The sequence below is a fragment of the Carassius carassius genome, chromosome 2 (genome assembly GCF_963082965.1).
Source record: "Carassius carassius chromosome 2, fCarCar2.1, whole genome shotgun sequence".
Taxonomy (NCBI): Eukaryota; Metazoa; Chordata; class Actinopteri; order Cypriniformes; family Cyprinidae; genus Carassius; species Carassius carassius.
The window spans coordinates 39,608,747-39,624,482 of NC_081756.1; the positions used below are offsets into that span (position 1 = coordinate 39,608,747).

The window sequence follows — 15,736 nt, forward strand, 5'->3', positions numbered from 1 at the left end:
TTATGACAGAATTGGTTAAATGTAAAACATAATTTGTGAGATGCTGTTGATATTTTTTTTCTAAAGTCTGCATATCATAGTAGAGTTATTCTTATTATATATCCATGATTCTGTTGTGTATTGGCTCAGAAATGTTGGCTTAAAAAGTATAGTAAAATTTTCATTTATGTATTTTCTATATGAGAAAGCCAGTGACCTTATACAGTATATACCTTGAAATGATAAATTGTAAAAAAAAAAAAAGGGGGGGGGGGGGGGGAGTATTAGATTTGTGTGCTGATGTGGCTCTTGCTGCTTTGCTGGAATTTTCAGTAGATCGACAGGATGAGGCTGACAGGAAAGAGGAACGCATGTCTATAATAGCAGACCACCTTGGTTTCAGCTGGTCAGGTAAAAAGCTTTTTGAAGTATCAATTAACCAACTTACAGAAATTTTGTCATTACGTGAATTAATTTACAGTGACTTGTGAGCAGAACTTGTGTACAGAACTTAATTATACAGTTTAAGAGTGACCCAGCCATACTGGAAAAGACATTGTGGTTAAAATGGTAGAAATGTTTAAGAGGTTGGGATACTAGTATGTTATGGTTGTATTTGTTTGTAATAAATATCATCACTACTTTTTATTTTTGTAAACTTTGTTTCAACATATATACTGCCTTACAGTCATAAGGACACTTTGTTTCATAAGTATACGTTGTTGATCTGAATTAAATGCATGATTTAGTTCCAATGTGTTTTTGTTCATTTAGAATTGGCTCGAGAGCTTGAACTCAGTGAGGTACAGATCAATCATATAAGAAATGAGAATCCAAATTCTCGTCAAGACCAAAGCCATGCCCTCATAAGGCTATGGAAAGGAAAGGAGGGCAAAAATACTACAGGTAAGACTACTGATCATGGGTTTTCATTTAGTTTGTATCTAAATTTGCATTGCTCTTTTCATCAGATAGCAAACATTATTAAAGGTGCCATAGAATGCAAAAATAACTTTTTTAAGGTGTTTGAGCACAGTTGTGTGGCCACAGTGTGTGAAAACAACAAGCCTATAATGGTACAAATCCACCCACTCATTGTTTTATAATCCCAATAAAACATAAACAGCCTCTCAACATGAGCAGTTCCAGATTTCCCACTCCTATGACATCATACTTGGGAAAGTCCCATCCATTTGTGACAGTCTGCCCTATTAGCATATACACAGCCCTGAGTGAAAAGCAGCAGTCTGCCATTACTTTTCTCTTGCTGTAGCTGCTAGAGATACAATGTCAGCGCCAAAGAGTCATTAAGTGTTGTGTGTTGGGATGTACCAAGAAACATATGAGTCTCCATAGACGGCTGAGGACACAGTTGTTAAATTAGATTTTCGAAGGAATGTCCCAGGAAACAATAAAAAAAAAGTCATATAAACAAACAGGGAAGGGGGAGCAACTGACACATTATCAATAATTTACAATTTGAAAGAGAGAGAGAAAAAATAAAAAATAAGTAAATAAATAGAATTACATGGTCATTCCTTTACATATTCCAAAATGTCAGAAGAAAAACATTGCTACACATCAATAGTCCCAGGTTTAGTTCCATTAATTCGTGCCATTTTACATTCACAGGCCACTATCCCGAGGAGGGTATAAATCCAAAATTTTTGCACATGTTCGGAGTAAACCAGTTGTGTATTAATCAGTTTTGTAAAAACATTCTCTTCTTTAATGAACTTATACAGGAGTTGGAATCGTCATAGAGAAGACATAAACCTGGATGAGACGTGTAATCAATTTGTAGTAAAAATTATAAAACAGAATTCACATGAGTCCGTAGGTTGACAAAAATTGGACATTGGAAAAAATTATCTAATGTAAACTGTGTTTGCAGTTTCATTTAAACCTCTTTTAAGGAGTTGTGTATGCTCTATGGATGACTTTGAAATGGAGAAGATGATGAGCCAAGTTTTTAGAAGATAAGATTAGATTAGACCACACCCTCTCCCAGTCGACAGATATGTCAAAATCTGTTAATTCTCGATTCCATATATGTTTAATTAAAAAATGCTTTGCAGTGTGATCATTAAGTTTACAATATGTTAACAACAAAACTTAGTCTTATCTAATCTTGAAGCAAGCAGAGTTCTTGGATATCATATGAGTCACTGCAAGTGTTTATACCCATTGTAGACCAAGAGGGCTGGCCAAATGGCTGATTTACACATAAAAAATTTAAGTTGTGCCATAAGGGTGTGGTGTTACAAAATTTGAAAGGTCCTCCCAAAAGATGTTCCACCCTTTTCCAGATCCTAATAGAATTTTAGGCCAAATTTATATTTATCATTTTTATTTCCTGTGCCGGCAAATAAAATATATTGGAGCCTATGTGGTTTAACCTTGTCAGCTTCGATTACTCTCCATGAAACTTTAGATTGAGGATCAACCCAAATTGCCTTAAATTGAAATGACAAATAATATAATTCAAAATTTGGAACAGCCAATCCTGTCTGCCTCCCGAACAATGTTAGGTAGGTTATTCCAGAGTTTGGGCGCCAAATAGGAAAAGGATCTGCCGCCTGCAGTTGATTTTGATATTCTAGGTATTATCAAATTGCCTGAGTTTTGAGAACGTAGCGGACATAGAGGATTATAATGTAAAAGGAGCTCATTTAAATACTGAGGTGCTAAACCATTCAGGGCTTTATAAGTAATAAGCAATATTTTAAAATCTATACGATGCTTGATAGGGAGCTTGATAGGGAGCCAGTGCAGTGTTGACAGGACCGGGCTAATATGGTCATACTTCCTGGTTCTAGTAAGAACTCTTGCTGCTGCATTTTGGACTAGCTGTAGTTTGTTTACTAAGCGTGCAGAACAACCACCCAATAAAGCATTACAATAATCTAACCTTGAGGTCATAAATGCATGGATTAACATTTCTGCATTTGACATTGAGAGCATAGGCCGTAATTTAGATATATTTTTGAGATGGAAAAATGCAGTTTTACAAATGCTAGAAACGTGGCTTTCTAAGGAAAGATTGCGATCAAATAGCACACCTAGGTTCCTAACTGATGAAGAAGAATTGACAGAGCAACCATCAAGTCTTAGACAGTGTTCTAGGTTATTACAAGCGGAGTTTTTAGGTCCTATAATTAACACCTCTGTTTTTTCAGAATTTAGCAGTAAGAAATCACTCGTCATCCAGTTTTTTATATCGACTATGCAATCCATTAGTTTTTCAAATTGGTGTGTGTTACGTCCCATGGCTCAGAAGGACGCAACAAAGACGGGGACACACGCTGAAGTGCCAAAACATATACGAAATTTATTAACAAAAGAGAACTATACAGAAAAGAAATAAAGTAACATGAAACTGTCAGGAATAAGTGGTGTAAAGAAAGTGAATGCATGAAGTGTAATGGGCTGTAGTAATGTTGGATGCAATGCAAAGCATAAACAGAAAGCAAACAAACAAAGTCCCAAAAGCAGCCGCGCCCCTCCTTCCAGTCATTTGTCATAAGGCCATTTTTAAAGGAAGAGACCGGAAAGCAATAGCACATGTCCTCAATAAGAACGCCCACCAATAACTCCTTTGGAAGGCGGCACATTTCCATTGCACCACAGGGATGACGCACATGAGTCGTCACACCCCACCCCTTAAGACAGGGGTCTATCAAAGAAACCCTGTAACATACAAAAAAAATTAGCAACAATATAAACGCACTTTAATTACCCAGAGGAGCACGCGACAGGGCATCAGCAACAACATTTTCAGATCCTCTGACGTGTCGAATATCCAGAGAGTAAGCCTGTAAAAACAGAGACCAACGAATAAGCCTTTGATTCGGACAATGGAATGAATTCAGGAACGTCAACGGGTTGTGATCCGTAAAGACCACAACGGGTTGACCCAAACCAACGTAAACCTCAAAATGTTGCAACGCCCAAATCAGAGCCAGAGCTTCCTTTTCCACTACGGAATAATTCAAATGATAGGAATTAAACTTGCGAGAAAAAAAACTGACAGGGTGGATCACACCTTCCTCATCCCCCTGTTGAAGGACAGCCCCTGCACCAACCTGGCTTGCATCCACCTGTAACGAAAAAGGCCTCTCGAAACAAGGGGCAGCCAGGACAGTGGAAGAACACAATAAAGACTTCACATTGTCAAAAGCCAATGCACAATTCGATGACCAAACAAATTTTGCCTTAGCCTTTAGAAAATCAGTGAGTGGTGCGACAACGGAAGAACTTTAGCCTGAACTTTAGCACTTAATGGACGTACCTCCCCGTTACCCACAACTTTGCCAAGATAAGTTATAGTAGCCTGAGCAAAGCTACATTTTACAATCATCCACTCATGGGAGTGGGAAAAAATCCGGCCTTGTCACACTATAAAGTTTACGAAAGTCGGTGCAAAATCTTACCGCACCATCAGACTTTGCAACCAGCAAGCAAGGCGATGCCCAGTCTGAACTTGAAGGAACTGCGATATCATTTTCCAGCATATATTTGATTTCTGCTTCCATTAGCTTTCGTTTCTCTGGTGACACTCGATAATAACATTGTTTTATAGGTGATGCGTTACCCACATCAATGTCGTGTTCAGCCAAGTCAGTACGCGTTGGCGTGTCCCCAAACAATTCTGGAAAACTCTGTAACAAAGAAATCAAATCTACAGACTGTAACGGTGACAAGTGAACCAGAGTAGCATCAAGTTTTTCCAAAGATTCAGTATTGTTTAATCGCCCATGTAAAACACTATCATCAGGTTCATAACCCTCTTTCTCCCCTGAACAAAAGTTTGAAACATCAGACGTCGCAAGTAGAACTGAATGAACGGATCCTTCATTATTTGACTTAAATCTCTCATAGTACGATTTTAACAGATTTACATGATATAAGTGAGTAGACTTCCTCCGATGTGGAGTTGCCACTATGTAATTTTCATCGCTCAGTCTACGCTTCACCACAAACGGCCCCTCAAATTTCGCTTCAAAAGGAGAAGACGGCAATAGACGTGACACAAGGACCTGATCTCCTGGCTCAAAAACACGGCGTTCAGTTTTACGATCATACAACCGTTTCATCTTATGTTGTTGCTTTTCAAGCTTAACACTGGCTAACTCTCTTGCTTGTATCAGCCTCTGACGAAATCCATCGACATATGCAAGCAAATTTTTTGGTGAATCTGAACTTTTAACAGGATTTTGCAGTACTGCCAAAAGCCCCCGAACTTTATGCCCAAAAACTAAGTCGTTAGGACTAAATCCAGTGCTTTCTTGTACAACTTCACGTGCAGCCAACAATAACCAGGGCAAGCCCTCATCCCAATCCCCATCCAACTGTACACAATAAGCACGAAGGAGAGATTTCAAAGTCTGATGAAATCTCTCCAACGATCCCTGGCTTTGTGGATGAAATGCACTAGCAAGATTATGCTTAATTTTCAGCTGTTTTAATACTTGTTGGAAAAGATGAGACGTAAGGTTAGTACCCTGATCACTCTGGATAATTTTAGGAATGCCAAAAATTGACATAAACTGTGACAAAGCCTTTACAATGGAACGTGACGTAATTGTGCGCAAGGGATAGGCAGAAGGAAAACGTGTAGCCAAGCACATAACGGTAAACAAATACTTGCTTCCTGACTTTGAACATGGTAGAGGACCCACGCAATCCACAACAACATGTTCGAAGGGTTCACAGTTCGCTGAAATCGGATTTAATGGAACCGGTTTTAAAACCTGATTCGGCTTACCAGTAAGTTGACAAGTGTGACACTTTTTAACATAAGCAGAAATATCCCGCTTCAGTCGTGGCCAAAAAAAATAGCGCAGAACCCGATTATAGGTTTTCTTAACCCCGAGATGATCAGATTTTTCATGAGCAACTTCTAAAACCATAGAGCGAAACTTTGTTGGAACAACTACTTGGACAATAGGATCACCGACAAAATCCTGGCCATGAGGACACCACTTTCTCAGCAAGAGTCCATCCTGAACGAAGTACGCTCTGACCACATCAGCTACGTCACCGTCAGAAAGAGCAAGAGTGAATAATTCAGACAATGAAGAATCTGAATGTTGCTCCTTACTCCATTCATCTGTAGAGAACGGAAAAGACAAATCAGACAAGTCAGGTATAGGAAGAGAAATATTTGCCCTTGACACTTGTTTGATTTCATCGGTCAGGACACACTGAGCATTTTTAACCATAGCCTGAGTTGCAACAGCTACAGGATCTCCCTTTAGAACTTCTTGAGTAACCTCACTCCCGGACAAAACCATAGGAGATGGCGGTACACTAGGCCAGACCTGACCTCCTGCCAATTTGTTACCCAAAATAAGGTGAACCATAGATCCATCCAACAAAGACACTCGCCCTTCTGTAATAAAAGGAGCAAAACTAGACAAGCAATTATTAGAAAGCTTAATATCAGTGTCACTATCACATAAGTGAACAGAATTGGCCATTGCCGCAGGTTTAAATTTACCCGTCTCAACTCGTTTATTTTTACTTTTAAGTATCAAACAATCTGCTTTCCAGTGTCCTTTTCCCCGACAGTAGTTACAAATTTTGGACGGATCAAATTTGCTTGAAAATGTGTGACCAAACTGTGAAGTGGTATTTGTCAAATGAGCTAAACCTGCTTCCTCCCGTATCTGCCTAACAGCAGCCATACGCTTATGAGTAAGCACATAGTTATCAGCCAATGATGCCGCTTCTTCAGGAGACTGAAATTTGTGTTCATTAACATACGTTGCAACTTGCTCTGGAACAGAGATTTTAAACTGTTCAGTTATAATCAACTCAAGCAAATCATCAAATGTTTTAACATCAAGCGATGAACACCAACGCGTAACATGTCGTCTTAAGTCCCGCACAAACTCCAAATGGGTCTGGCCTGGAATCATTTTACACGATCTAAATCGCTGTCGATAAGTTTCAGGCACACACGCATAAACTTTCAACACCGCTGCCTTAACAGCATCATAGTCCTTACACTCATCAATAGTTAAAGCAGAAAAAGCTAGTTGTGCCTTACCAACTAACACGCACTGCAACATCAATACACAGTTTGTTTTGGACCAACCGTGTATTTCAGCGACACGTTCAAAAAGAGAAAAAACACATCTGGATCATGTTCATTGAATTTAGGAACAAGTTTTAAATTTTGATGCAATGGAAAACTTCCAGAAGCACCAAACTCCAGTGAACTATCAGTACTCTCCCTACTTCCCTGTAAAAGTTTGAGCTTTAAATAGTCCAGCTCCATTTTTGCCTTCTCTAACTCAAGTTTACCTTGTTCAGATCGTTGTTTCATTTTCTCATGATCCATTTGCAACAACAACAACTCTTTTTGTTTGTCAAAAGTTAAAGCGGACTGTGAAGCAGTTAAGTTGTGCGCACGTACGTCCTGAATTTGCTCCATTGTAGACGACAAAATTCCTTTATTCACCAATTTATTTTCCAACTCAATCTTAATAGTACTTTCTTTAAGTCTCTTATCACTAATTGTAATTTCATAAAACTCCGCAATTCTTAAAAGCTGCTCTTTATTGCATTTATCTAATGATTCACGTGAAGGTGATTTAGCAAACTTTTCTACATCCACCATAAACGCATCACAGAACAAGCAACTAACTGTGCAAACAAACACTCAGAATTTCCCCCCTATCTACCTTTCCAAACAATCTAACTTACTGGACCCTAGTCTTCATGTAGTTACAGGCGGGGGGAAATTAAGCACACAAACCCGATGGGTGCAATTGCAACTAGTTAAACTAGCGACAATTCACAACACCACGGAAGTGCTCCCGAGACAACCGCTACTACCCGCTTTCACCACAGCACTACAAAAACAACAAAACCGACATGTCTCAAAGGAAACAAGTCGCTTAGCCTAACTGGGAAAAACTCCAAGTAAAAAAAAAAAAATTTCACAACAGTTACTTACCCGTCTGTGATCTCGAACGGCGAACAAATCATTACGCACTGCACAAATCACTGTCAGGTGGTCCCCAACACAAAACTAAATGCGCCGTGACGTCAAATTATTCAAATAGGATTTCCTTCAAAACGTCAGGAGCAAACAACCGTCTCAAACTATGTTCAAACCAAATGAATAAATGAAATCAAAAGCAAAAACTCGACGAAACAAATGAGTTTATCAAACATTTCAATCATTCGCAAACTATCAAAAAAAAAAAAAAAAGGACGAGCCCCTATTTGTTACGTCCCATGGCTCAGAAGGACGCAACAAAGACGGGGACACACGCTGAGTGCCAAAACATATACGAAATTTATTAACAAAAGAGAACTATACAGAAAACAAAATAAAGTAACATGAAACTGTCAGGAATCAGTGGGGTAAAGTTAGTGAATGCATGAAGTGTAATGGGCTGTAGTAATGTTGGATGCAATGCAAAGCATAAACAGAAAGCAAACAAACAAAGTCCGAAATGCAGCCACGCCCCTCCTTCCAGTCATTTGTCATAAGGCCCTTTTTAAAGGAAGAGACCGGAAAGCAATAGCAGGTGTCCTCGATAAGAACGCCCACCAATAACTCCTTTGGAAGGCTCACATATACCATTTTTCTCTAAGAAGGTATATATTTGTGAGGATAACACCTTTTCTAGTATCTTGGACAGAAAAGGGAGATTCGAGATTGGTCTATAATTAACTAGTTCTTTGGGGTCAAGTTGTGGTTTTTTGATGAGAGGCTTATTAACAGCCAGTTTGAAGGTTTTGGGGACATATCCTAATGACAATGAGGAATTAATAATAGTCAGAAGAGGATCTATGACTTCTGGAAGCACCTCTTTTAGGAGCTTAGATGGTATAGGGTCTAACATACATGTTGTTGGTTTAGATGATTTAACAAGTTTATACAATTTTTCCTCTCCTATGGTAGAGAATGAGTGGAACTGTTCCTCAGGGGGTCTATAGTGCACTGTCTGATGTGATACTGTAGCTGACGGCTGAATGGTTGCAATTTTATCTCTAATAATCGATTTTAGAAGTAAAGTAGTTCATAAAGTCATTACTGCTGTGGTGTTGGGAAATGTCAACACTTGTTGAGGCTTTATTTTTCGTTAATTTAGCCACTCTATTGAATAAATACCTGGGGTTATGTAGGTTTTCTTCTAAAAGAGAAGAAAAGTAATCGAATCTAGCAGTTTTTAATGCTTTTCTGTAGGATATGTTACTTTCCCGCCAAGCAATACGAAATACCTCTAGTTTTGTTTTCCTCCAGCTGCGCTCCATTTTTTGGGCTGCTCTCTTTAGGGTGCGAGTATGCTCATTATACCATGGTGTCAAACTGTTTTCCTTAACCTTCCTTAAGCGTAAAGGAGCAACTTTATTTAAAGTGCTAGAAAAGAGAGAGTCCATAGTTTCTGTTACATCATCAAGTTGTTCTGAGGTTTTGGATATGCTAAGGAATTTGGTTACATCAGGAAGATAACTTAAAAAGCAGTCTTTTGTGTTAGAAGTGATGGTTCTTCCATACTTGTAACAAGAAGTAGAATTTAAAATTTTGGCTATATGAAGTTTGCACAGAACTAAATAATGATCTGAGATATCATCACTTGGCTGAATAATTTCAACACCATCAACATCAATTCCATGTGACAGTATTAAATCTAGAGTATGATTTCGACAATGAGTAGGTCCTGAAACGTGTTGTCTAACCCCAGTAGAGTTCAGAATGTCTATAAATGCTGATCCCAATGCATCTTTTTCATTATTAACACGGATATTAAAATCACCAACTATTAAAACTTTATCTGCAGCCAGAATGTGACAAGTTTTATTCGGAGTCGTTTACCATTCCAGATAAACTGGGAAAGTATAGAATTGATCTCCTTAAAGTAACCTGGAGGAGAGGAAAGAGGCAACATGGAAAAAAGAAAATTAAGTCAAGGTAAAAAATTTATTTTGACAGTGGAGATTTTGCCTTGAAGAGAGACTTTAAGATTATCCCATCTTTGAGTATCACTCTTGATCTTGACTAACGTATTATTAAAATTGTTTCTGGCAATTTTAGGAATGTCTTTATATATGGTAATATCCAAATAGATTAAATAATCTTTTATAGGGATAAATGAGTGGATGGGGCATTAACCTTAACATTGTTAATTGCCATTAAAGTAGAATAGGTTCTATTTATCTTGTACCCTGATAGACTACTTAAATGGTCAAATTCCTTAATTATATTGGTTATTAACATATCAAAATGATCTAAATATAAAATAATGTCATCAGCGTTCAACTAAACAATTTGATTATGGTCATGAATCTTAACAACCCACTCGGTGGAACGTCAAATTTCCTAATAGCTTGTGCTAATGGTTCAAGAGATAAACAAAACAATAAAGGGAAAAGTGGACATCCCTGCCCCATTCCACACTGTAAAGCGAATGGGGCGAGCGGATAATATTACCATTTAAGACTGATGCCTCAGGTTAGTGGTAAAGTGTCTTATTAATCATAGAAATTTAATGTTTACTGAAACCAAAACATTGCAGAACTGCCCACATATAGTTCCACTCTAGCCTGTCAAAGGCTTTTTCTGTGTCAAGTGAAAAAAAGTGCTCAAGCGCTTGGAAGAGAGTCTGCAAAATCGGATACATGAAACAGTCAACGCATAATATCAGATGCGTGATGCCCCTTAATAAAACTGGTTTGGTCCTCTCTGATTAAGCTATGAATAACTTTCTCTGAAAACGTGTCACATCGCATTGTTTTAAAGGGGACTTATATCAGGGCACAGGAAATCGATTTACGGTGCAAATATTCTAATATACGGGTACGCTTAATAGGAGAATTTAGGCCATTCACGTTCAGTGATAATATATTTAGAACATGCATTGTGTGCTCGCAATGTCAAAATTATATCTTCATGAAGAAAAATAGAAGTAATGCCATATTGCCAGTGACATGTAAACGTTATAATGTATCCTAGATACCAATCCACCTAGATGCATAATCCTTTTAAAAGAAAAGTTAAATAAATAAAAATATTGATGTCTGTTGAAGGGCATAAAAAAAGTATAACAAGAAAAAGGAACAACGAACAACTAAAATCCAAAGCAGACCGCACATTACTGAGTGTAGGTCTGCATAAACAAAAGAAACATGATGCGTGACCAGTCCACTTCAATGCAAGACTGTGTCCACTGAGCCAAAAAAAGTAATGATCGAACCTGCTCTCCATTAAATATTTTAATATTATTTACCAACCAAAAGACGAGCATACAGGACAAGGGCAAGATTCCAAGAAGAGATTAACAAGTGTCCATGGCCATCTTGTTATTGTCCTCCACCACAGACCTCATCACTGATTTTCCCTCGTTGAGCTGAAAGGATGGAGATGGAAGCCGCTGCTTTGTAGCACAAAAAACAAATTCAAAAAAACAAAATCCTCTGCCTTTTAAGGAGAGTCCAACATCATCTGTTCACCTTTGTGCCGTAGTTTAATTACCGCTGGATAGTTGAGGAAGGGCTGGAGAGAGACCGAGAGCTGTCATCATCTTCAAGACTGAATTAAAGCTCTTTCTCTTGGTAGTTGTGGCTGGAATAAAGTCGGGAAAAAATTGTAGCGTGACATTGTCCTGCATATATTTCACTGGGTATGTATGCCGAGAACCTTTCAGGATTGCCTACCTGTCATGCCATCTTAGTACATGGAAGATGAGAGTATGCGGCCGATCGGAGTTTTTTTATCCGTGATACACGCGATGGCACCCAGTCAATCTTGATATTTTACCACCAAAAAAAATTGGAGACACTGGGCTCTTTTGACTTGGGGGAGTGATGTGACGCCCAGTGTTATGTACATAGTTAAAGGAAACAAATGATGATATTATGGCATTGTGGCTGCAGGTTCTGCCAAAGAAAGGATGATCACTCACATTGTCTGGTTGTCTGTTGCATTCTAGTAGTCAAAAATATACTTAACATAATCTCTCCACTTATCAGCAGAGAACACTTTGATGAGGACACTTACAAAAATAAATCATATGGACATTGTTCATCTCATCGAAACAAAAATAATCCAGTCCAGTCAAGACCAGTCATCACACACCTATGCAAAAATTGAGCAAACTGTATCATTGGATCATCGTGAAGGTATGGATGATAATAACTTGAAACTTATTAGGTAGGTGTTGTTTGTTTGTTTTCCAGTATAAAAAGTCACATTATTATTATTATTCATCACTTTTCCAGAAAATGATGACATACTGAATGTTTATAATTTTACAACATCTCAACAGAAACTATGTTGGCCTTGCAGGGTTTTCAGCCTTACAGGAGGACATGGACAGCCCCAGGCCAGGTTGGCGAGCAGAAGTCACACAAAAAGGATTAGAACTTGGACCTCTGGTGGGATCTGTCGAGGATCTCTCCTGCAATGTATCTTCCTTTGATGATTCCAAGGAAGAGAGGTTGCTGAAAGACAAAGAGATGGATTCAGAGTAAATTAATTTTATTCCTGACCTACACAATTAAAAATGTATTAACAATAGAGAGTAATAAGTTATTTAAATTTGATTCTCTATTTGTCAGGGTGTTCGGGGCCTCTGCACATAGTTCTTTTGATATGGTTGGACTAAGGCAACAATTCCCAGGCACTATCAAAAAAGTAAGTCACTTCTTTACCCTATACAAAGCTGTTCCCTTATACAATTATAATTATATTACGTCACCTGTCTCCAGTGCAATTAAATTTTTTACATCAAATGAAAATACAGAAATTGCATCTGCCTCAATGAATAAATATGAGCCTGCACTTCCAAAGAAACCAAATGAGAGGGAGAATTATATACAGCGCCGTTGAGGAAGTTTCTGACAGATTCTATAGAACCCATTTAGGTGAAAGTTATGTCTCACCTGAGCTATGTAAACAAGTTTAAATGTAGAGATTTATAGGTTCCCCAAAAATTTGATTTCTTCTATGGATGAAGGGAATTGTAACATCATTCCTGTCTGTTTACAAAGATACTGATGTTAATCCGTTTGGCATTACAGAATTGTCCACTGAAGGAATACAAAGAATCACTCAAATAATTTCCAGTCCTCTTCAACAACCTAGAATGTCTGTTGCACTTGTAAGTGGAACATGCATTACAGAAAAACTACCCCTTTTTCACTCAATCAAATGTCAGTTGATTCAGTTGCTGAACAGTCACATATATTACCACTTCCAATAACTGACTCTGGTTCTTCAGAAGGAAGGGCTGAAGTAGCCATACCAATTACTCTAACCACACCAACAGATGCTGAATGCACAAAAAAAATACACAACCTCAACATCAGCTGAAGTTATGGAGTGTAGACCTCTTACGTTGAGCTAAGATCTTTGTCACCAGATGTAGAGTTTGAATATTTGATAACCTTGGAATTACTTAATCTGAATATAGGTCATCATTAGAATCAGTGGATTATGAAACCACCATCCCCCCACCCATCCCCTTTAGATTTATAATGTTGTGTATTATGTAAAATTTATTGTGGAAATTAAATGTTAAAATTCTATACGTATGATAATTCACCAACTAAATAACAGCGATTGGCCAATCAGAACTCACTCTGTAACAAGCTGCCACAAGCTAAAGCAAGTTTCCGTCATTTTTCGTACAAAATGGTTCAAGAGCAACTTTTGAAGTCCTTTAATAAGAACACAACAGAAGGTATGATTTTTCTTTGATTAGAATTTAAAGACATTCCCCTGACATAATATTATTGTGCTGTATGTGTGACTGTGAGAGGATAGGAGAGTTGCCAAGAAATCATTGAATTTGCAAAAAAACTAACAAAAACTAATCTTGAAAGTCCAGAAGCATTCATTGCACGATGAAACCCATTAGAATGCAGTTAGAATGTCTTTATAATTCAAGCAATGACAGAAAAAATGCCCATTTATGAGTTTTTATGTTTTTATATTCATTGTACTTTCCTGAATATCAGGATAATCACATAAATGTGCTAATAATTTTATACAACCGTGTAGAGCAACACAGTGTTTCATCCCTTGAATCATTCTGTTTTTAATGAATTGTGTGAACCAGTGATTCAGCGGTCCATTCACGTGTTTTGTTTCTAATTGAAAACAGGGATTTGGTGCCCCCTACAGGCGGTTTTATTGTCATCTTTATTTATCCATGACAGTCCTAAATCAGCCAAGGTGCCAGCAAAATATTGTTTAATTAGCCAATTATCCCATGTAAACAAAAACCCCTTTTGTCACATCATCCATTTAGACCAATATCCCCAGATTCACTTGTGCTTGATGACACTGAGCAACTGAGTGTAGACCCTTGATTCCTGAATCAGTATCATCAATTAATGAGTTCATGCCACTATCACCTGACTCACCTGTAACTTAATTCAGTGTATTTTTCTCTAAAGTACCTTTTCAGTAACCAGTTATATATCCTGCTCACCTAATTCACTGTACAGAATAAGAACCTTACTTTGAAGACCCGTTCACTGTAGAAAATAATTTCAGGACATTCACACCAGCATCAGACACCTCACTGAATGAGTTTAGATTTCTCACCATTGCCACAATATTTCACAGCCTTTGAAACAATACCTTTAAAGGAGTGTAGTAAAGTGTTTTTGTAGTATAGTGATTGTCTTTCTCCCCTGAATCTGCATTTACAGACCAGAATAATTAAGTGGATCTTTTTAATCCAGTGGCTTCTCTAGAATCTTGAAAAACACAGACCTCTTTCCTCTGATTTAACAATATCTGCACCAGATTATCCAATACCTCAATATTATGCTCACTTTTAACTTTTTAACCTTTTTACAGATCCTCACCCCCTGCATCAATAGTGTCAGACACAGATATACAGAACAGTTTATCTGATGACATGATGATTAATTTTAGAAGGTCCTCATCAGAGTCAATCACATCACTATTCCTCAGTTCAAAGTGGCCACATACCCAGTTATCATAACACTCGACCAACCTCTCCAGAAACAATCAATTTGGATGATAACAATGAATTTTGTCAGTCCAACCTTAATCCAGAGCAAATATATAATTCTCCTCAGTCTATAATATCAGAGATTAAGATAAGATCATTGTCCCCTGACTCACCTGTACCTCAGTTCATGAACGATGTATTTGATGAGTTGGTCATTGATCTTAGAAGATCCTCTTGGGAGTCAATTGCATCGATTGATGAAAACAGAACACTGTCTCCTGATTCACCTTTTCCTGACTTCACACTACCCACACAATCTTTTATAATGCCAGAGACAAGCTCCAGTCCAACTTCCCCAGCATTGGACTGTATGGATGATGAAAATACACTTTGTCAAACTGACCTTAATTCAGAAAAAAAAAACCTGACTCTCCTCAGTCTATAATATCTGGTAGTATACCCCTATCCTCTGACTCACCTTTACCCCTGTGTTATTCTCACAGATTACTTTGTCAGTATAAGGATGTGAATCTGGTTCACCTCAATCACAGTGTTCAGGTACTACATAGTATGAACCTTCTTTTGAAGACCTGTTTATTAGAGGCTCTTCTTCACAGTCAGTTGAGTCCATGAGTGAATGTAGATATCCCGACTCACCTGTACCGCATTACTCTGAATTATTAATTGAACCAAGCCAAATAAAAGGTCATGGGTCATCCTCACCTGACTCTATGATATCAGATGTTGGTTATGAGTTATACGAGTTGGAGATTAGTGCATCAAAATGTGAGTATAGACTTCCTTCTCTG

The 15,736-nt window shown here is 37.9% G+C and overlaps 1 protein-coding gene across 1 annotated transcript in view; it reads left to right on the forward strand.

Moving 5' to 3' along the window:
* Positions 1-14,866, forward strand: part of LOC132099029 (ankyrin-2-like) — a 130,364-nt gene extending 115,498 nt beyond the window's left edge. The window contains 6 exon segments of the mRNA XM_059505404.1: positions 313-390; positions 754-885; positions 11,974-12,120; positions 12,287-12,467; positions 12,559-12,634; positions 14,810-14,866. Coding sequence (XP_059361387.1) covers positions 313-390; positions 754-885; positions 11,974-12,120; positions 12,287-12,467; positions 12,559-12,634; positions 14,810-14,866 — 671 coding nt within the window.
* The last annotated feature ends 870 nt before the right edge of the window (positions 14,867-15,736 follow it).